This window comes from Somniosus microcephalus, chromosome 1 (genome assembly GCF_052327205.1).
Source record: "Somniosus microcephalus isolate GS21.2 chromosome 1, FLI_Smic_1.0, whole genome shotgun sequence".
Lineage (NCBI taxonomy): Eukaryota > Metazoa > Chordata > Chondrichthyes > Squaliformes > Somniosidae > Somniosus > Somniosus microcephalus.
This window is the reverse complement of record NC_140987.1, coordinates 58,688,216-58,711,666: the sequence shown is the minus strand read 5'-3', so window position 1 is coordinate 58,711,666 and position 23,451 is coordinate 58,688,216. Positions and strand designations below refer to the sequence as shown.

General features: G+C 46.8%; 1 protein-coding gene across 1 annotated transcript; it reads right to left on the bottom strand.

Moving 5' to 3' along the window:
* Positions 1-537: 537 nt before the first annotated feature.
* LOC147124105 (uncharacterized) lies at positions 538-16,394 on the bottom strand. Its single transcript, XM_085981899.1, has 6 exons — positions 16,015-16,394; positions 15,638-15,789; positions 12,580-12,748; positions 3,430-3,516; positions 2,102-2,237; positions 538-1,125 (listed from the first exon to the last, which is right to left on the bottom strand). Exons 1-6 carry the CDS (start codon positions 16,073-16,075, stop codon positions 855-857), a joined length of 876 nt encoding a protein of 291 aa, XP_085838025.1. The 5' UTR covers positions 16,076-16,394; the 3' UTR covers positions 538-854.
* Positions 16,395-23,451: the final 7,057 nt, after the last annotated feature.

The following is a 23,451-nucleotide window of genomic DNA, read 5'->3' as shown; positions in this document are numbered from 1 at the left end:
CTTCCCCCCACTTGCTCTCTCTCTTCCCCCCACTCGCTCTCTCTCTCTCTTTCCCCCACTCGCTCTCTCTCTCTTCCCCCCACTCGCTCTCTCTCTCTCTTCCTCCACTCGCTCTCTCTCTCCCCCCCACTCGCTCTCTCTCTCTCTTCCCCCCCAGTCGCTCCCTCTCTCTCTTCCCCCCCAATCGCTCCCTCTCTCTCTTCCCCCCAGTCGCTCTCTCTCTCTCTTCCCCCCCAGTCGCTCCCTCTCTCTCTTCCCCCCAGTCGCTCCCTCTCTCTCTTCCCCCCAGTCGCTCCCTCTCTCTCTTCCCCCCAGTCGCTCCCTCTCTCTCTTCCCCCCAGTCGCTCCCTCTCTCTCTTCCCCCCAGTCGCTCCCTCTCTCTCTTCCCCCCAGTCGCTCCCTCTCTCTCTTCCAACAACAACATGCCCTCAAAAAAGCCTCGGCACTGCCGGGCACCCCCAGCTAGTATGTGTATATAAAACCCTCCTCAGTACAGATAATCCAACCCTCACATCAATTCTAATGCCACATAAATAATAACCATGGGTTGTGATTTTAATAGCCTGGAGCAAAGCTATATTTTTTACAAATATAAGCTCATTGTTGCTATGTAATTGTAATAATAATAATAATCAGTAAATATATTGAAAAGGCTGGGATTGGCCCACAGCACAAGGAATACACAGTTAAACAGTAGAGAAAAAACTTAGTGTAGTTCTACTTTCATCTGAAATTTTTCAGCTAGTTGAATTTAAAAAAAATATCAGTTTGCATGTTGAATGTCACAGACCATTCCAGGGGCGTGCAGTGTCGAGTGTTGAACAGATAAAGGTGTTCATTGCAGTTGCATTACATTAATCAATCGTTTGCCTATGTTGATTGAAGGTGAGCAGCAGGCTCGTCTGCCCATTGGTCAGCTGCCGTACAGGTAGCTTGTTCACACTGTATCCAGGGTACTTCAGTGCCATATTAAGTCTAGAATTTCCCAGCTTTATTATAAGTTCCTGGAGCTCGTGGTTAAGATTTTGTAGTTCTTGATTTTCTAATACTGTGATATTACGTTCCCTCACAGTCATATCTCTTTCCCGACTCACAGAAGCCAATTCTTCTTCAAGTTCTTTTATTCTGAAGTTGAAATTAGTTATTATTACAATAAAACAGCCAAGACATAATTATACAGATGCAGCCTTGAACATGCCAAAGAAGATGATTTAAGATGATGACTATTGACCAACATTCATTTTATGAATGATTCCTCCTCCCTGGTTGTATCATTTTTTTTCTGTTTAGATGCCCACCCCTATACCAAGGGCCATTCCCTGAGACTGATAAGAACATAAGAACATAAGAAATAGGAGCAGGAGTAGGCCAATCGGCCCCTCGAGCCTGCTCCACCATTCAATAAGGTCATGGCTGATCTGATCCTAACCTCAAATCTTCTATCACTCTGCATCCACCCGAACCCATGTGATCTCCCGGGAGAGGCGAAAAACCAGATAAAGACCCAATGGCCAATTTGGGAGAAAAAAATCTGGGAAATTCCTCTCCGACCCATCTAGGCGATCGAAATTCTTCCAGGAGATCACTCTGTCCCTATATTTTCTACAGTACTTACCTTCTGTAAAGGCGATCTCTGCCAATGTTACTCTGTAACCAAGAAGGAGGTCTCTAAGGATAAGAGGTAAGTCACTGAGGACGGAGATGAGGAGGAATTTCTTCACCCAGAGAGTGGTGAACCTGTGGAATTCTCTACCACAGAAGGCAGATGAGGCCAATTCATTAAATATATTCAAGAAGGCTAAAGGGATCAAGGGATATGGGGAGAATGCAGGGACAGGGTACTGAATTTGGATGAGCAGCCATGATGTCATTAAACGGTGGAGCAGGCTCGAGGGGCCAAATGGCCTACTCCTGCTCCTATCTTCTATGTTTCTATGTTGCGATGACTTGCCCTCCGATTTCCTCTTACATTTCGACAGGGATTGTAAATTCATCATTGTTGAGAATTACAGAGACCACGGGAAGGTTAATGTGGGAATTTAGCATTGTTGTACATAGTTGCTGTTCACATTTTGGAAACAATTTATGTTTTTGATATTACCTTTGTAAATATTCTTCTCTCCTATGTTCCACCTTTTGACTTAACTCCAGATTGTCTTCTTTTAGATTTCTGCGAGCTTCTTTAGAAAGGAGCAAGATTTCTTTCAAGGTTTGTTTTTCACTAATAGGTGCGTGTTCTTCAAAAGGTAAAATGAAATGAATATACAACTAGTGCATCTCAAGTGGCATCACTCATAGATAACAAAACTGAATAATTGAGTATGAAAATAAAAAAATTCCCCTTACCTACCAGATTTACATAAATTAAAAATTATGTCAAATGGACCCTACATGACCCTCCTCTCGGATAGAGGCAAATCGACCCAAACCCACCCTTGGGCAAATCGAACCCGGCCCCACTCGCAGCCAGACCTGACCTAACCCTGCTCTCGGGCAGAACACGATCTCATTCTCACCTCAGGCAGACCCAACCTATCCTAACCCTGAACTTGGGCAGAACCTGACCTGACCCCACCTTCAGGCAGACCTGACCCCACCTTCAGGCCGACCTGACCCCACCTTCAGGCCGACCTGACCCCACCTTCAGGCCGACCTGACCCCACCTTCAGGCCGACCTGACCCCACCTTCAGGCCGACCTGACCCCATCTTCAGGCAGACCTGACACCACCTTCAGGCAAACCTGACCCCACCTTCAGGCCGATCTGACCCCACCTTCCGGCAAACCCGACCCCACCTTCAGGCAAACCCGACCCCACCTTCAGGCAAACCCGACCCCACCTTCAGGCAAACCCGACCCCACCTTCAGGCAAACCTGACCCCACCTTCAGGCAGACTCGACCCCACCTTCAGGCAAACCCGACCCCACCTTCAGGCAAACCCGACCCCACCTTCAGGCAAACCTGACCCCACCTTCAGGCAGACTCGACCCCACCTTCAGGCAACCTCGACCCCACCTTCAGGCAAACCCGACCCCACCTTCAGGCAGACTCGACCCCACCTTCAGGCAGACCCAACCCCACCTTCAGGCAGACCCGACCCCACCTTCAGGCAGACTCGACCCCACCTTCAGGCCGACTCGACCCCACCTTCAGGCAGACCTGACCCCACCTTCAGGCCGACTCGACCCCACCTTCAGGCAAACCTGACCCCACCTTCAGGCAGCCCTGACCCCACCTTCAGGCAAACCTGACCCCACCTTCAGACAGACCCAACCCCACCTTCAGACAGACCCGACCCCACCTTCAGGCAGATCCGACCCCACCTTCAGGCAAACTCAATCCTCACAAGATCTACCCACCCAAGATCCATTATTGAGTTAGAATGGCTAGCCTAGCATCATCATTCCCCTGAAGTACTGTATAACCTACCTGGCTCATGTATTGGGTTACTGAGCTTCACGGAGTTCCAATCTTCCATCACCAGGCTATTCATCTTGGAGCTATGTTGACTCTCCCCTCAAAAAAACAGACATATTAAAGGGTGCTGGGTAGATGGCATAACTTACAAAAACAACACTTAAAAAGGAGCAGAAGCAGAACCAGGAAAGAAACTCAGGCAAGCTGGGAGTGGAGCTCCTTAAATCAAAGTCTGAGGCTTGTGGAGGCCCAGCTGTATCTACACGAGTACACTGTAATCAGTTTGAACAGTCTGCCATTTTATTCACAGAAGCATCTGATCAGTCACTGGCCTGATGGTTCGTAACATTTAAACCAACACCATTTTCAAAAATAAAAACAAAATGTTGGAAATGCAGTCGTCATCTGTAAATGTTGAAATGTTTAAGTTTAAGTGTCCTAATCCAAATTGTACACTCTCGGGAGCCGCAAGCCTACATTTCGTTGTACTGCACTTGTGCACTAACAATGACAATAAAAGTTGATTTGATTTGATTTGATGATATTTTGGGTGTGTACCTGTTTATCTCTTAGCCATCAGCCTGATGAAGATACACACCTGAAACATCATAACCAGTCTTTTCACTTTACACATTCTGACTGACCTGCTGTGTATTTCCAGCATTTGGTTTTATTTTGGATTTCCATGATTTGTAGTTTGTTTTTTTCCTCTTGTTTTAGTATTTTCAAAAGCTTTCCTCTCACTCTGTGCCCAGATGGAGAGAGTCATGCCAGCTGCATCTCAGAGAATTTTTTTTGATACATTGAGATTGAATAGATCTTGCTGCAATGTGATCGAGAAGAAAATTGAAATTAGGGAGAAAGGTTTTAGCTAATATAATTGGTAAAGAATGAAAATAGAAAATAACTGATTGGAAAGGAGGAAGCTTAGAAACTTAAGCAATGAGGAAGAAGAAAATCAACAAACAAATTCAATGGTCATGGCATAGAGGGTGATCATGACAGGTATGAAATGCTATCAAGGTTAGCAGTACTCCCATGCTGTTCCTCATGATAAGTTGGAGGTTATGCTGTTTGTTTAACAATAGGAATGTTACACTCTAGGGTTGCAATTCCGGTGGTGGGCGCCCAATCTGCTGAGGTGCATCATGCATCCCTGGAAAATCGTCACCAAGGCCTCAAACGTGCCTGAGGTGCCCAGTACACTCCGAAGCATGCGGAAAGCACAAGGGGGTTGAGAGCCTTCACATAAGGTGTGGCCATGGCTCATTAGGCCCCAGTCTTCTAGTAATTAGACAGCTGTTCCATAATGTGGCTGGAATCCCTGAGCAGCACTCCAGCCAGACCTTTGGAACATGAATTGAAAGGAAGTCCACCATTCATTTTTTTAAAAATGGAGCACCCCTGCCTTTTACACTCCTGGACCCTTCGCACATTCCTGTCCTTTGTATCCAACATGCCCAGTGTCCCTCCCTCCTGTGCCTGGCACACAATAGGCAACCTTCACTGGCTGCAGATACCCAACTCTGCGATCCTGGTGTTTTCTGCACATCGTGAAGGGACACCCGGATCACCAGGAAATTATGTAAATGTGTGACCTTGCTTTGTTCAATTAGGTCTGCTCATTTGTGCACAGGTCACATTGCTGTCCTCACCATATAGAATACAGTTGTTCTCCTGTGCAACTCAAACAGTCAAAAAATATATAGACTTCTCTGCTTGGGAGCAGATCACCTGCTTGTGCTCTCAGGCAAGGGCTGGGGTGCGCTATGGGAGAATCCTATTAAAAGAAATGATTCATTCTCGGGATGTGGGCGTCACTGGCAAAGCCAGCATTTACTGCCCATTCCTGGTTGCCCTCGAGAAGCCGTCTTCTTCAATTAGGCATAATAAATCTGGGGAATTTCAAAAAGAAATAAGATGTGAAGTGGATGGAAGAATTTGACATCAGAATCCTGTAGATAGCTTTTAACCTACACTATAATTAAAAAGAAAAAAGCTTTGATAAAGTGGAGAACTTAAACACATACATATATTTGAGTGTTTTCTGCTGCTTGCTCGTTCTTCATTAGTGGTTACCAACTAATTCAAGTTGCTTTTCTTTTGTTAACATTTAATCAGTTGCATATTTCAACCCCTTAATATTTAGTTTACAATTATACATATATAAAATACAGCTTATTTAAGCCCAGAGTATTTAGGTGCAGGTTGGCAAGAGAGTGTGCAGGGGTATTGTTCGAGCTTAACCAGCTAAAACTGCACAACCTACAAGCAATAAGAGAAACAATTGTATTTATATAGTGTGGCGTACCGATCACAGAACGGACACAATCCGCTTTCCGGTCCGTAGACTATAAATCAGGTGTCATGCCTTTAAGAAGGATCACACCTTTAAGAAACTCGATCTGCAACATAGTTAAGCCCAGAGCGGGGGAGGAGTAGTCGAAGCTGTGCACTGATGAAAGAGAGTTGTACTTTGTGTAGTCTCTGACTCCATTTTGTGTTCAGCATGCAGCCTCAACAATTAAACCTTTTCTGTTGAACCTCTCCGATTTCAGTATTTTTTGCTAGGAGTACGTAGACTCCTACATTGGTGACCCCGACTCCTAAGCGTAACCATGGCTGACACAAACGCAGTTTCTGTGAAGCTGCCGGAGTTCTGGGAGAACCTGGCCACCGCCTGGTTCCTTCAAGCCGAATCGCAATTCCGACTCCGCGGCATCACCGCCGACGCAATGATGTACAACTACCTCCTCACCTCCCTGGGCAGCTCCACAATCACGAAAGTCTGGACAACACTACAAAACCCTCCGGAGGAAGGCAAGTACGCACATCTCAAGGCCGCGCTCATTAAAAAATTCACAGCCTCCCAATTCGTGCGCAACTGCCACCTCCTCGACCTCCCGGGCCTCGGTGACTCCACGCCATCAGACTTGCTCTCACACATGCTTGCTCTGACCGACGAGAAACCGCCCGGCTCCCTCTTCCGCACGCTCTTTATCCGCCAACTACCTCCCAGCATCCGCCCGGCGATCGTGGCGTCCAGCCTCACAGACCTCGAGGCCCTGGCCGACGAAGCCGATAAGCTCCTGTCCGCCAGCTCCAACCACGTCATCACCCCCGACCTGGCCTCCGCAGCGTCGGCGCGCGCTCCATCCTCTATCGCGCGGCCACACAGCTCGGCCACGAGGCCCCCCAGGCCCCCACGTCCCCCAAGCCCTCCAACCCAGGGCTACTGCTACTTCCATACCCGGTTCGGCGCACGGGCATGCCACTGCAGCCATCCCTGCGCGTTTCCAACCGCCCCCACACCGGCCTACACGATGGCCGTGGGGCAAGCAGGCACGCTGCTGTACGTTACGGACAGCGCCTCCGGACGCCGTTTCCTATGCAACACAGGCGCGCAGCGCAGCATCATCCCTGCGTCGGCCCTCGAGATCCAGCGAGGCGGCCGCGGCCCTGCGCTGGCTGCCGCCAACGGCACCGACATCCGGACGTATGGCACCCGCACCGTCACCATCGACCTCGCAGGCCGCCGCTACCACTGGGAGTTTATCACCACCAACCTCAGTGCGGATTTCCTGTGCGCCCACGGCCTATTGGTCGACATGCCTCGGCGCCGCCTCGTGGACATGAACACCATGTCACCTGTCCCGGGTGCCATGGCCCCCCCGAACCCGCCAAAATGGCGTGGCAGTGCCGCGCCCGCTCAACAGACGACTACTCAGCACTCCTGGCTGAGTTCCCAGCCCTCACCAACCCGACCTTCTCCGCGAAGGTTGCTTAGCACGGGGTAGAACACTTCATCCCCACCACAGGCCCACCAGTGTATGCCCACGCCCGCAGGCTGGACCCGGCCAAGCTGGAGATCGCACGGGCCAAGTTCGCCACAATGGAACAGCACAGCATCATCCGCCGCTCCAACAGCCCCTGGGCCTCCCCACTCCACATCGTCACCAAACCCGACGGGGGATGGCGCCCCTGCGGGGACTACCAGCGCCTAAACAACGCCACCACGCCGGATCAGTACCCCATACCGCACATTCAAGACTTCTCTGCTAGACTGGCCGGCCGCTCAGTCTTCTCCAAAGTCGACCTGGTGCGCGGTTACCATCAGGTGCCAGTCCACCCCACGGACGTTCCCAAGACGGCCATAATCACCCCTTTTTGGGCTATTTGAGTTCCTCCGAATGCCCTTCGGCCTCAAAAACGCAGCCCAGGCCTTCCAGCGGCTCGTGGACTCGGTCCTCCGGGACCTGAAGTTCCTCTTTGTCTACCTGGATGACATCCTGGTAGCCAGTTCATCCAAGCAGGAACACATCGAGCACCTCCGCACCCTGTTCCAGCGGCTCAGTGAGCACGGGCTCATCATCAGCCCAGCCAAGTGCCAATTCGGCCTCAGCAGGATCGAATTCCTCGGCCACCACATCACGCAGGACGGAGCCATTCCCCTGCCCGCCAAGGTGCAAGCCGTCCAGCAGTTCCCCCGGCCTACCACAATCAAAGGCCTCCAGGAGTTCTTGGGGATGATCAACTTTTACAACCGCTTCATTCCCAGAGCGGCCTCCCTCATGCGGCCGCTATACGAAGCCCTCCGGGGTAAGAAAGACAGAACGGCGATCGAGTGGTCGGCGGACATGTTGACCGCTTTCGACTCGACCAAAAAGGCGCTCGCCGACGCCACCATGCTCGCTCACCCACAGCCCAATGCCAGGGTGGCCCTCACCACGGACGCCTCCGACCACGCGGTCGGTGCCGTGTATGAACAGTGGTTCGACGGGGCCTGGCAACTGCTGGCCTTTCTCAGCTGCCAACTGCGCCCCCCCGAGGCCAAATACAGCGCCTTTGACCGCGAGCTCCTCGCACTGTACCTGGCAGTCCGCCATTTTAGATTTCTTCTGGAGGGCCGCCCCTTCACCGCGTTTGTCGACCACAAACCCCTGACATTCGCGATGGTGAAATCTGCGGACCCGTGGTCAGCCAGGCAACAACGCCAGCTCGCCGCGGTGTCCGAATTCACCACGGACATCCGGCACGTCTCCGGTCGAGACAACGTGGTGGCCGACGGCCTATCCCACCCCGCCGTCCACGGCGCCCACCTGGCAGTGGACTATGCTCAACTGGCAGCAGAGCAACGCACCGACCCCGATCAGCTCTCCGCGCCCACAACCCTCCCAGGGCTGCGACTGACCGATGTCGCCTGCAGCCCGTCCGCCGTCACAGTCAAATGCGACATCTCCTTGGCGCAACCCCGCCCCGTAGTCCCGGCGTCCTGGCGAAAACGGGTGTTCGACATCGTCCACGGCCTCTCACACCCCGGCACCCGCGCCTCCATTAGACTGGTGGCCAACCGATTTATCTGGCGCGGCCTGCGCAAAGATGTGCGCGTCTGGGCCAGATCCTGCATAGCTTGCCAGCGTGCCAAAATCCACCAACACGTCAAAGCCCCACTCGAGGAGTTCACCGTGCCAGAAAGAAGGTTCGACCACGTCCACATCAACCTCGTCGGCCCCCTGCCGCCATCACAAGGTCACACGCACCTGCTGACAATCGTTGACCATACCACCCGCTGGCCCGAGGCCATTCCACTGACATCCACCACCACCGCTGACATCGCGAGGGCGTTCATCGGTACCTGGGTCGCTCGGTTCGGCGTCCCCTCCGACATGACGTCGGATAGAGGCCCGCAGTTCACCTCTGATCTGTGGGCTGTCATCGCCTGAAACCTCGGGGTGGCCGTTCACTGCACCACGGCTTACCACCCCCAAGCCAATGGACTGTGCGAGCGATTCCACAGGTCCATGAAAGCGTCCCTCCACACCAGCCTCGAGGACGAGGCTTGGATCGACCGCCTCCCGTGGGTGCTACTCGGCCTACGCTCCGCGGTCAAGGAAGACCTGCAAGCCTCGGTGGTGGAACTCGTGTACGGCCAGTCGCTGCACGTACCCGGAGAGTTCCTGCCCACCGCCACGACCCTCTGGTCGGCTGACCAGCAACGCTGCGCTTTCGCCAACTGAGCACAACAGTTCGCTCCGGTACCCACCGGCCGGCACAGCGAACCAGCAACCCGCGTACCACCTAGCCTGCACATGGCCAAATTTGTTTTCGTGCACCATGACGCCCACCGAGGACCTCTACGGCCCCCATACGACGGACCCTACAAGGTACTCCAGACGGGGAACAAGTTCTTCCTCCTCGAAGTGGGTGGCAGAACTGACAAGGTGTCGGTTGACCGGCTCAAGCTGGCGCACCTAGAGCCTGATGAACCCGTTCAAGTGGGCCAACCCCCACCGCGGGGCAGACCGCCTAAGAGCCCGATGCGTCCGACCGCCCCGCTCCCGACACCAACCGCCAAGAGCCGTTCCAGCCGTGCCATCAAGCCGCCACGCCGGTTCGTACACTCCCTACTAGCGGATTCTGGGGGGAGCTGTGTGGCGTACCGATCACAGAACGGACACAATCCGCTTTCCGGTCTGTAGACTATAAATCAGGCTTAAGATAAAAATCACGGGATTGGGGATAATATTCTGGCATGGATAGAGGATTGGCTATCTAACAGAAGGCAGAGAGTTGGGATAAATGGTTCATTCTCAGAATGGCAATCAGTAACTAGTGGTGTTCCGCAGGGGTCAGTGCTGGGTCCCCAACTCTTTACAATCTATATTAACGATTTGGAGGAGGGGACCGAGTGTAACATATCAAAGTTTGCAGATGATACTAAGATGGGAGGGAAAGTAGTGAGTGAGGAGGACATAAAAAACCTGCAAGGGGACATAGACAGGCTAAGTAAGTGGGCAGAGATTTGGCAGATGGAATACAATACTGGAAAGTGTGAGGTTATGCACTTTGGCAGGAAAAATCGTAGAGCAAGTTATTATCTTAATGGCAAGAAACTGGAAAGTACTGAAGTACAAAGGGATCTGGGGGTCCTGGTGCACGAAACTCAAAAGGTTAGTATGCAGGTGCAGCAAGTGATTAAGAAGGCCAATGGAATGTTGGCTTTCATTGCTAGGGGGATAGAATATAAAAATAGGGAGGTATTGCTTTAGTTGTACAAGGTATTGGTGAGACCGCACCTGGAATACTGCGTACAGTTTTGGTGTCCATACTTAAGAAAGGACATACTTGCTCTCGAGTCAGTACAAAGAAGGTTCACTCGGTTAATCCCGGGGATGAGGGGATGGACATATGAGGAGAGGTTGAGTAGATTGGGACTCTACTCATTGGAGTTCAGAAGAATGAGAGGCGATCTTATTGAAACATATAAGATTGTGAAGGGGTTGGATCGGGTGGATGCGGGGAGGATGTTTCCGATGATGGGTGAAACTAGAACTAGGGGGCATAGTCTTAGAATAAGGGGCTGCTCTTTCAAAACTGAGATGAGGAGGAACTACTTCACTCAGAGGGTGGTAGGTCCATGGAATATGCTGCCCCAAAAAGCTGTAGAAGCTACATCATTACATAAATTTAAAACAGAAATAGACAGTTTCCTAGAAGTGAAGGGAATAAAGGGTTACGGGGAGCAGGCAGGAATTTGGACATGAGTCTAGGTTCGGATCGGTCATGGCCCTGTGGGTAGCGGAGCGGGCCCAGGGGCCGTGTAGCCTGATCCTGCTCCTATTTCGTGTGTCTAATTCTGTTAGATTCAGGAGATGGTTCTGTGATAGTGGATTGGCGGTTAGGATCAGATCAGCCATGATCTTATTGAATGGCGGAGCAGGCTCGAGGGGCCGATTGGCCTACTCCTGCTCCTATTTCTTATGTTCTTATGTCATGCCTTTAAGAAGGATCACACATTTAAGAAACTCGATCTGCAACATAGTTAAGCCCAGAGCGGGGGAGGAGCAGTCGAAGCTGTGCACTGATGAAAGAGAGTTGTACTTTGTGTAGTCTCTGACTCCATTTTGTGTTCAGCATGCAGCCTCAACAATTAAACCTTTTCTGTTGAACCTCTCCAAGTTCAGTATTTTTTGCTAGGAGTACGTAGACTCCTACAATAGTCTCTTTAATATAAAGAAACGTCCCAAGGGACTTTACAAATAGGTGTAAGGAAACAGTTACCAAGCCAGGAAGAGATCAGGACGGGTGTCCAAAATCATGATTATAAACCTTCTCAAAACCCATATTTTCAAAGGTAGAGGGAGAGTTGGAGAGACAGTGAGGGTTGCTGCTCAATCATCAGTGATGCTTTGGAATACCAGCGACCTATCTGGCTCAAGTATCAGGTTACCAAGTCTGCTACCAGGGTTCTAATCTCACATCACAAGGTGCATCATCTTGAAGCCAAACAGAGGCCGCTTAACTCCTCCCCCAAGGGGAATTAACACTACTAGAGCATTGGACAATTGAGAGTCTCGTCACTTGGAGGGAGGGAAGTAGTACTTATCCTTTTTCCCACACCAATTTCTTGGCTTTAGTGCCCAGCATTGCTCACTTTTAAAATGACTATATAGGACTGAGCCCCCACAATGCCAGTGAATGTCATGCAACCAATATTATTAAATAAGCAAATTAAGATTTGTTGAGGACAGAATCCTCAGCTCTGACAGTTATGGTTGGGTTGCAAAACATTGGATAATATCTGATTTTAAAAAATATATATTCATTTTCAGTTCAAAAGTAGGTTTCCTGCCTAAGACATAAAAGGGTATCATTTTCTGTGTGTGCAAAGGTAGAGAAAATGTTTTATTAAATTGTGATTGGTTTATAATGACAGTTTAATAAAATAATTTTTCTTAACTTTAAAGATATGGGTAAATATATCCTGACATCTTGATTTTAACCATCCACTGATATAGGAAACTTTATTTATACAATAAAAAGTAAAATTTGAGTCAATGTTATAGGGAAAGTTAAAGGGTACAAAGCCCCTACGTAGAATGTACAGGTTTAACTTCCATACTTGTAACTAATAATCCATATAATTTCCTCAGACAACACTCATCCTTTTATTAGAAAACAGCAATTTGTACTTTTAAAAACAGAACAAGTCATATTCAAAATAATTTTAAATTTGGATGCTGATACATTATATCAATGAACATTAGAAAAAATGTTTGGAAGTATATAAAAGGGATTACTGGGACATAATGTTTCTGAAATGGACTACTGTCAGACCATAATAGATATACCAAAGTTTGAACAATTCAGTTCATTCTTTACCTGTAGAAGATGTGCATTCCTTTTCTTCAGTAGCGGTTTGAAGAGTCTGAGCAAGGTACCAATATCCCATCTCACCCAGAACACAGCAAAATGACTTGAACACGTGGCCATCAGCATTTCGAACAATCTCAAGAAGTTTGGCCACCTTCAGCTCTGCCAAATCCTCTAACTGTATGGATTACCAATTACCCTGTGTTAGTATGTTTGGTCTCTTTAAAAAGATTTGATTTTTTAAATTGTGCTTATTATCTGCTTCATATCATTCAGATGTAAATCATTATGTTGCTACAAAAATCGGCAGACCAACTTTTAAGGTTATTGGAACACAAGAAAATATGGAATTAAAAACAAGACCGCTTGGCTCATCAAACCTTTTCCTATAACAAACCATTTACAATTAGCTCTTTAGCAAAATACTGCGGATGCTGGAAATCCAAAATAAGCCGAAACGTTGACTCTATTTCTCTCTCCACGGATGTTGCCTGACCCGCTGAGTTTTTCCAGCATTTTCTGTTGCCATTTCCGCCACCTCCAACGTGATCCCACCACCAAAAGCATCTTCCCCTCCCCTCCCCTTTCAGCATTCCATAGGGACCGCTCCCTCCGAGACACCCTAGTCCACTCCTCTATCACCCCCAGCACCCCTTCCCCTGGCACCTTCCCGTGCAAGCGCAGGAGATGTAACACCTGCCCTTATACCTCCCCCCTTCCCACTGTCCAGGGCCCCAAACACCCCTTCCAGGTTAAACAGTGATTTACTTGTACTTCTTGCAATCTAGTATACTGTATTCGCTGCTCACGATGTGGCCTCCTCTACATTGGGGAGACCAAACGCAGATTGGGTGACCGCTCTGCGGAACACCTCCGTTCAGTCCGTAAGGGTGACCCCAAGCTTCCGGTCGCCTGTCATTTTAATTCACCGCTCCATTCCCACTCAGACCTCACTGTCCGCGGCCTCTTGCATTGTTCCACGGAAACCCAGTGTAAGCTCGAGGAACAGCACCTCATCTTCCGATTAGGCACTTTACAGCCTTCCAGACTCAATATCGAGTTCAACAATTTCAGATCATAACCTCGGCCCCATTACATTTTTATATATTTTTTTATCCCCACCTTTGTTTTGTGCCCTTCCCCCTTTTTTTCTCTCCCACATGGCAGCTGTCTCCCATTCTGCCAGTGCATTTCACACCTAATCTAGAGCCGTCTTTTGTCTCTCCACTAGTCCTATCACCATCTCATCTCATTTTGAATACCTCTTAATGTCTCTTCACTTCTCTTTTGTTCTCTCATCCCCATTTCCCAGCCCCCAAACTGACCTTTTAATCTGTTTCATTTCCTGTGCTTTTTCAGTCTTGACGAAGGGTTTCGACCTGAAACGTTGACTCTGTTTCTCTCTCCATGGATGTTGCCTGGCCTGCTCAGTTTTTCCAGAATTTTCTGTTGTTATTACAATTAGCTCTTTCCATGCAAGGGTCTACTCATAAGAACATAAGAAATAGGAGCAGGAGTAGGCCATATGGCCCCTCAAGCCTGCTCCGCCATTCAATGAGATCATGGCTGATCTTCGACCTCAACTCCACTTTCCTGCCTGATCTCCATATCCCTTGATTCCCTTAATATCCAAAAATCTATCGATCTCTTTCTTGAATATACTCAATGACTGAGCATCCACAGCCCTCTGGGGTAGAGAATTTCAAAGATTCACCACCCTCTGAGTGAAGAAATTTCTCCTCATCTCAGTCCTAAATGACCGATCGCTTATTCTGAGACTGTGAACCCTGGTTCTAGACTCCCCAGCCAGGGGGAACATCCTTCCTGCTTTAACCCTGTCAAGCTCTGAAAGAATTTTGCATGTTTCAATGAGATCACCTCTCATTCTTCTAAACTCTAGAGAATATAGGCCTAGTCTACTCAATCTCTCCTCATACGACACTCCCTCCTCATAGGACAATCCCCCCATCTAAGGAATCAGTCTGCATGAACCTTCGTTGTATTCCCTCTTAGGTAAGGAGACCAAAACTGTACACAATACTCCAGGTGTGGTCTCACCGGGGCCCTATATCATTTCAGTAAGGCGTCTTTACTCTTATACTCAAATTCTCTTGTAATAAAGGCTAACATACCATTTGCTTTCCTAATTGCTTGCTGTACCTGCATGTTAACTTTCAGTGATTCGTGTACAAGGATACCCAAGTCCCTCTGAACAACAACATTTTCCAATCTCTCACCATTTAAAAAATACTCTGCTTTTCTATTTTTCCTACTAAAGTGGATAACTGCACTTTTCACCACATTATATTCCATTTCCCATGTTCTTGCCCACTCACTTAGTCTGTCCATATCCCCTTGAAGCCTCTTTGCATCCTCCTCACAACTTGTATTCCCACCGAGCTTTGTATGATCAGCAACGGGTTAACGGCCATGGGACTAGATTTGTGGCAGGAATCCAGCAAAGGTCCCAGTCAAGAAGACATGAATTGCTGTTGGCTGGTCCCAGAATGACTAACAAGTACCGGCAATTATAGAGATGGAGGGCAGCTCAGAATTCAACGCGTCCTTCATCTAGCTGTCAGCTCCAATAATCCTTACTGTAGAAGAATCGACCTCAGAAAATTATTACTTAACTTCAGCAAATACTACATTTCCAGCTTGCCCTTTTTAGGCAGGACAATAATTTATACTATAACAAGAACAGAAGCAATACTACAGTGCAAATGAAATGCAAGGCAGGAAACATCCATAGTTAAATAAATGTAGACATCATCAGCAGAGTTTGCAGTTTAATGAACAGATTCAAATTTCCTGGGCTCTGAGGGGGGTCCCTGCACCAGTCACTGTGGCTTCCCTACAAAGTCAACTTGTACACAATGGGGTACTCTTCCCCCGGCGAGGAGAGCCCAGGCACTCCTCCCACACAGAAGGAAAATCAGAGACTCAGCCACCTAGGGGCCAATCTGATGCACATCATAGCCGGAGAATGGCGCTCGACTCAGGGACACAAGAAAGTGAAGAAAGTCACATTTTCAATGGGACAAAGGAAAATCAAAGAGAATCCTACCTCAATCTGTCCTATTTGGTCAGTGGTTAAGACTCCCTTCTCCTTCAACCCCCGGTATAAAGGAGGAGATAACTTAAGTTGTTTGACAAGGGAAGGGAAGTAGGAGCGAATTACACTGGAATGGAGGTTACCTCTTCTGCCAGTCTTTTCACCTAATTTTAAGGGATATGAGAATGATTATTAAAGTACTGCTACAAAGACAGAGATTTTACCTCAATTCTGTATTACCGCCAGATTAAATGCACAAAAGAAAAATCGCTGAGCAGCCAGGAGTGAAGTGGAATCCGCACTAGGTTATTACACAAAAACAGCATCCCGGAACTGAAATGACAAGCCGCATCTGCCGCAGCGTCAGGATTCGGTGCAGTATAACTTACAATAAGTTAGTTGCTCTCTAAAAGTTACTTTCTTTTTTCGGTTGCTGAACGATCTGGACATCGCTTGAGGATTGTCTTCGATGCGTGAATTGATAAAAGCGAGGAATCTATGCTGGCATCATGAGGCAGAGCAGAGTCCCTGCCCGGCAGAACCACTGCAGCCCAGTCCTCGGGGGCTTGCACCCCTGTTCCAAGCCCAAATCCCAACGGCTTGAAATCCCATCTCAAGAAACTTCATTCACAGGCGTTTCAGTCAATTGAGTTGGGATTGCCATTATTTATCAAAACTCACGTAGAACCCACAGAGACGAGATAAAGCGGGAGCACAATCTTCTGTGTTTGTTGTATGCAGTTGCTAGGCAGCATTAAGATTTGAGTGAGAGTTGCTTAGCATAGCCATGAGCTACTTAAGCAGGGATTCATAACAAATAAGGAGCGGCGAGAGCATATAAACACCCAATACGCAATGATGAAACACTATCTAGCAATGTATCTTTTTAGGGGGAAAGAGTTGGAAGAGGGGCTTGATTTCACCTTGCTAAGAGTTGGATAATGATCATGAGAACAGCGTATTGTTTACATACAAAATGATCTAGGTGGTTTCAGTGGAACCAAAAGAAAGTGATTGCCGGAATAGAGGGTAATTACTGTGAGCTGGAAGCTGACAGAGCAGTTGTAACTTGGATGTGGCTTAGAAGGTGTATGAAAGTAGGTGTACGCTAAGGCACAGAGCATAACCGCAGATCGCAACGTTAACGGAGTGCGTCGTAAACAGAGTGGGAAGTTGAGAATTTGGAGAGAGTGGGAATTTGGGGCAGAGGGGGAAAGAAGTGTTCCTTTTTGCCTTTTAACACTTGTAGTGATTTGTGTAAGCTTGAGGCCGTAAGTATTTAAAACCAGGAACCTATAACTAATACGTTATTAAATTAATAATTTAAACTAGTTAAATTAATTTTAAAAAAGAATAAACCAAGTGAATTGATAACAAAATTTTTATATATAAAACAAGGTTAGATAGCGATGCCAGTTAGATAGAGATATTCAAAACATTAACAAGATAGATGAATTAATGGCACAAATCGAGATAAATGGGTTTGATCTAGTAGTCATAGAAACATAGAAGATAGGAGCAGGAGTAGGCCATTCGGCCCTTCGAGCCTGCTCCACCATTCAATGAGATCATGGCTGATCATCCAAATTCAGTACCCTGTCCCTGCCTTCTCCCCATATCCCTCGATCCCTTTAGCCTCAAGAAATATATCCAACTCTTTCTTGAATATATTTAATGAACTGGCCTCCACCGCCCTCTGTGGCAGAGAATTCCACAGGTTCACCACTCTCTGGGTGAAGAAATTCCTCCTCATTTCAGTCCTAAATGGCTTACCCCTTATCCTTAGACTATGACCCCTGGTTCTGGACTCCCCGGCCATCAGAAACATCCTTTCTGCATCTAGTTTGTCCAGACCTGACAGAATTTTATAGGTTTCGATGAGATCCCCTCAATCTTCTAAACTCCAATGAGTATAAGCCCAATTGACACAATCTCTCCTCGTACGTCATTCCTGCCATCCCAGGTATCAGCCTGGTGAATCTTCGTTGCACTCCCTCCATGGCAAGAACGTCCTTCCTCAGGTAAGGTGACCAAAACTGCACACAATACTCAAGGTGCGGTCTCACCAAGGCCCTGTACAACTGCAGCAAGACATCCTTGTTCTTGTACTCGAACCCTCTTGCTATGAAGGCCAACATACCATTTGCCTTCTTAACTGCCTGCTGCACCTGCATGCTTACCTTCAGCGACTGGTGCACAAGAACACCCAGGTCTCTTTGCACTTCCCCTTCTCCCAATCTTTTGCCATTCAAATAATAATCTGCCTTCCTGTTTTTGCCACCAAAGTGGATAACCTCACATTTATCCACATTATAGTGCATTTGCCATGTTTCTGCCCCATCACCCAACCTGTCCAAATCGTACTGGAGTTTCACAACATCCTCCTCACAGCATACCCTCCCACCCAGCTTTGTGTCATCTGCAAATTTGGAGATATTACATCCAATTCCCTCATCCAGATCATTAATCATTACTGAGATATGGTTGTAGGGTGACCAAGGTTGGGAACTAAATATTCCAGGGTACCTGACTTTTTAGAAAAATAAGGCAAATGGAAAAGTGGGTTAGCCCTGATAATAAAGGATGAGATAAAGGCAGTAGGGAGAAAGGATCTTAGCCCAGAAAATCAGGATGCAGAATCAGTATGGATGGAGCTAAGAAATAACAAAGGGCAGAAAACACTGGTGGGAGTAATTTATAGGCCCCCTAACAGTAATCATAGTGTTGGACAGAGTAGAAATTAAGAGTATAAAACAAATGTAATGCAATAATCCTGGGGGATTTTAATCTTCTATAGACTGGGCAAACCAAGTTGGCAAAAGTAGCGTTGAGGATGAGTCCATGGAATGTATTTTCTAGAACAATGTCAAGGAACCAACTAGGGAACTGACTATTTTAGATCTAGTATTGTGAAATGAGACATGGTTAATTAGTAATCTTATAGTAAAGGATCCTCTGGGGGGAAGAGTGATCATAATATGACAGAATTTAATATTAAGGGAGAGAGTGATGTGGTTAAGTCTAAAACTAGGGTCTTAAATTTAAACAAAGCCCTGCAGTGGGTAGTCAAAACTGCCCAATGCATTACCGGCACCCGGCCACCGACCATAGAGCACATATACCAGAAACGCTGTTTACGGAGGTCACGGACCATCATCAAAGACCCTACCCACCCCAGCCAGTCTGTTCGCCCTCCTGCCATCTGGGAGATGCTACAGATGCATTCGCACCCGTACGACCAGATTTAGGAACAGCTTCTTTCCCAGGGCTGTCATCCTACTGAACTCCACAAATAAACTCTAAAGCCTGCACATCTGCCAATGCACTGTATTATGGCTATGTTTATGTTAATGCATTACAAGCCAAATGTATGTTGAATGTTTAAATGTCTTCATCTAAATGTACACTCTCGGGAGCCACAAGCCTACATTTCGTTGTACTGCACTTGTGCACTAACAATGACAATAAAGTTGATTATGATGATTATGATTATGGGGTTATGGAGGGATGAGTTGGCTGAGGTAGATTGGGAAATTCGATTAAAATATATGATGGTAGATAAGCAATGGCAAACATTTAAAGAAATAATTCATAATTCTCAAAGAATATACATTCCTTTCAGGAATAAAAACGCCATTGGAAAAGTAGTACAGCCATGGCTAACTAAGTTAAGGGTAGTATCAGATTAAAAGAGGCTTACAATGTTGCTAAAAAGAGTAAGCTAATAAGCAGAAGGATTGGGAGAGTTTTAAAAATCAGCAAAGGATGACCAAGAAATTGATAGAGGGAGAAAATAGAATGAGTGTAAACTAGCCAGAAATAAAAAAAAGATTGCAAGAGCTTTTACACATGTAAAAAGGAAGAGATTAATGAAAGTAAACATGGGCCCCTTAAAGCAGAAACAGAAGAAATTATAATGGGAAATAAGGAAATGGCAGAGATGTTAAACAAATAGTGTCTGTCTTCACAGTAGAAGATGCAAAGAGCATAAAGAAAATTGTGGGGAACCAAGGGGCTATTGAGAGTGAGGAACTTAAAATAATTATTAGTAAAGAAAAGGTACTGGAAAAATTAATGGGACTAAAAGCTGACAAATCCCCTGGACCTGATGGTCTACACCCTAGGGCGAGGTGGCTGTAGAGATAGTTGATACATTGGAATGCTGGAAGATCAAAACCATAGATTCTAGAACAATCTCCATGGATTGGAAGGTAGCAAATGTAACCCTGCTGTTCAAGAAAGAGGAAGAGAGAAAACAGGGAACTATAGGCCACTTAGCCTGACATCAGTAGCAGGGAAAATGCTGGAATCTATTATGGATGTGGTAACAGAGCACTTGGGAAATCACAATATGATTAGGCAGAGTCAACATGGTTTTATGAAAGGGAAATTGTGTTTGACAAATCTATGAGTTTTGAGGGTGTAACTAGCAGGGTAGATAAGGAAGAACCAGTGGATGTAATATTTGAATTTTCAGAAGGCATTCGATAAGGTGCCACACAAGAGGTTGTTACACAAGATTAGGGCTCATGGGATCGGAGGTCATATTAGCATGGATTGGTTAATGAACAGAAGACAGTAGGAATAAACATCATTTTCAGGATGGTAGGGTGTAACTATTGAAGTGCTGCAAGGATCAGTGATTGGGCCTCAGCTATTTACAATCTATATTAATGACTTAGATGAGGGAACCAAGCGTAATGTATCCAAGTTTGCTGATGATACAAAGCTACAAGGGAAAGTACTTGATGAGGAGGACGCAAAGAGACATAGGCCGGTTAAGTTATTGGGCAAGAAGGTGGTAGATGGTATATAATGGTGGGGGGTTGGGGAGAAGTAGTGTGAAATTTTCCACTTGGTAGGAAGAATGGAAAAGCAGAATATTATTTTTTTTTTAATATAAAAGAGAGGCTAGTAAATGTTGGTATTCCAAGGGATTTGGGTGTCCGTGTACACAAATCACAAAGTTAACAGGAAGTTACAGCAATCAGTTAGAAAGGCAAGTGGTATTTTAGCCTTTATTGCAAGGGAGTTGCAGTATAAGGGTAAGGAAATCTTGCTGCAATTATATAGGGCTTTGGTGCGACCACACCTGGAGTACTGTGTACAGTTTTGTCTCCTTACACAAGTATATTTTTGTATAGGGTGCAGTAAAAGTTCACTAGATTAATTCCTGGGATGAGAGGGCTATCCTAAGGAGAGATGGAGTAGAATGGACCTGTATTCTCTGGAGTTTAGAAGCACGAGATGATCTAGAGGGCTGGACAGGGTATATGCAGAAAGGCAGTTTCCCCTGACTGGCGAGTCTAGAACTAGAGGTCAGACTCAAGATAAGGATCAGCTATTTAGGACTGAGATGGAGACATTTCTCCAGGGTTGTGAATCTTTGGAATTCAGAGGGCTGTGGATGCTCAGTCAATGAGTATATGCAAGATTGACAGATTTTTGGGCACTAAGGGAATCAAGGTATATGGGAATAGGGCAGTACTTCCCCGGAGCGGAGAAACTACGCCATGTTCTTCGCAGCCTTCAACATGTCATCGATGACAATGAACACCTCGCTAAGGCCATCCCCACGCCTCCACTACTCGCTTTCAAACAGCCGCCTAACCTCAGACCATCGTTCGCAGCAAATTACCCAGCTTTCAGGAGAACAGCGACCACGACACCACACAACCCTGCCACAGCAACCTCTGCAAGACATGCCAGATCATCAACAGAGATACCATCATCACACGTGAGGACACCACCCACCAGGTACATGGTACATACTCATGTGACTCGGCCAACGTTGTCTACCTCATACGTTGCAGGAAAGGATGCCCCGGAGCATGGTACATCGGCGAGACCATGCAGACACTGCGACAACGGATGAACGGACACCGCGCAACAATCACCAGGCAGGAGTGTTCCCTCCCAGTCGGGGAACACTTCAGCAGTCAAGGACATTCAGCCTCCGATCTTCGGGTAAGCATTCTCCAAGGCGGCCTTCGAGACACACGTCAACGCAAAATCGTCGAGCAGAAACTGATAGCCAAGTTCCGCACCCATGAGGACGGCCTCAACTGAGATCTTGGGTTCATGTCACGCTACATGTAACCCCACCTGACGCAGGGTCATCCAGACTCGAGTCGACATTGGCTTATTCTCTCTCCAGCGATGCGGCCGGACCTGCTGTGATTTCCAGCAAAAACAAATGTTTTGTCTTTTGTTTTTCATACAGACCCCAGCATCTGCAATATTTGACCCCTTGTGACCCCACCTCATTGTTCTTTGATGTAATGTTTTCCTGACTGACCTGTTTGGACACCATTCACACCTTTGATTGCTGTGATTATCTCTCTGCCGAGGCAGTTGGCAAGATTACCTGTAAACATCTGACATGATTCTCTGACTATATAAGCTGTGTCTTTATGCATTTCTCCACTTCACCTGCTGAAGGAGCAGCGCTCCGAAAGCTTGTGATTTCAAATAAAGCTGTTGGACTATAACCTGGTGTTGTGTGACTTCTTACATTTGTCCACCCCAGTCCAACTCCGGCATCTCCACACCATGAGTATAATATAGTTCAGCCATGATCTATTGAATTGCAGTGCAGGCTCAAGGGGCTGTACAGCTTACCCCTATTTATGTTCTTAAAGACAGAAGGCTAATTATTCAGAATAGCTTTGAATGGTTCCAAATGTAAAAGCCTTTGTGTTTCCCCAACACCCTCACTTAAGCTGCAATCATACTGGGACTACAGCTTTGCTGCAAAGTGGTTTCTGGTTTCTCAGCTCTGCTAAACTTCCTTTATTAGACAAAGCTAATGAATGCAATGGGTTTCTACATAGAGCAGCCCTCATCTAGTCAGGGTTTGGTCTCATTTCCTAGAAAACCATTAACTACAAAGTTTTAATATGTTGGACGCCAGGAGAGACAGAGAGATCTGGGAATGACACCATGTCCAGCCATTGCAGAGCCACAAATCAACAAGTTTATCAGAATGCTCAGCCATATTGTAAATCAGTCGAGTACATAAAGATCATATAAAAACTGTATTGGAAAGACTAGCCTGTATTTATATAGTCACTCATGTCTCTGAAGTGCTAGACGTACAATGAACTACTGTCATGTCGTTAAAAGTGGCAGTTATTTCATGTATAGCAATGTTGGGAAATAATCTGTTTTTTGGGAATGTTAAGGGAAGAATGTTGGTTAGAATACTATTTTAAAAATGAGAGATCAATATTCACCAGAACCTTCTGGGTCACAGAGTACCCACCTCAAGCACTTAGTCATTCAGTGGAGAGGCAGCCATATGCAAGGCTTTTAATGTACAATAAACCTCATGGGGTTACCCATTGTAAAGATACATCATCTGTTGGGAGGAAGTGGATCTGTTGTGACATTTGATGTGACTATTGTTTAAAGTTACTTGGTTGCAGTAAAGAATCGGTTATAGGAGCTGAAAGTAATTTTCATGGTAGGACAGACTGGGGGAAAACAATGCATGAGGAAGGAGGGGAAAAAATGCAGAGGGATTTAATAGTGGGACTGGGAAGGAAAATGTCAGACTCTAAAGCTCAGGATTTTGCACCAACAAGTGTCATTTAATTACATGGCAGAGTGAAATTTAGGCTGGATGGTGCAAGTTAGGCCATCATCTTCTATGGAATCTGGCCAGCCATCTAGCTTCTAGAGGCATTGTCAGAACCTTAATGGATAGGCTCATCTCAAGAGGAGATCTGCCAGTTCATGAAATGCAAGTGAGTGCAGATAGTGAGGAGAGTCAAACCCACTGCTTCTGTAATCCTGGTCCTAGTGGTATTACATTGACATACATG

What these genes read in the sequence shown, in the direction of transcription:
- LOC147124105 (XM_085981899.1), bottom strand. Translation starts at nt 16,075, where the DNA reads ATGTCCAGATCGTTCAGCAACCGAAAAAAGAAAGTAACTTTTAGAGAG. An exon ending in ACCAAATAGGACAGATTGAG is followed by an intron (nt 12,749 to 15,637) that starts GTAGGATTCTCT and finishes TAATCCATACAG; the next exon opens with TTAGAGGATTTGGCAGAGCT. An exon ending in AGAGAAGAATATTTACAAAG is followed by an intron (nt 1,126 to 2,101) that starts GTAATATCAAAA and finishes TTTCAACTTCAG; the next exon opens with AATAAAAGAACTTGAAGAAG.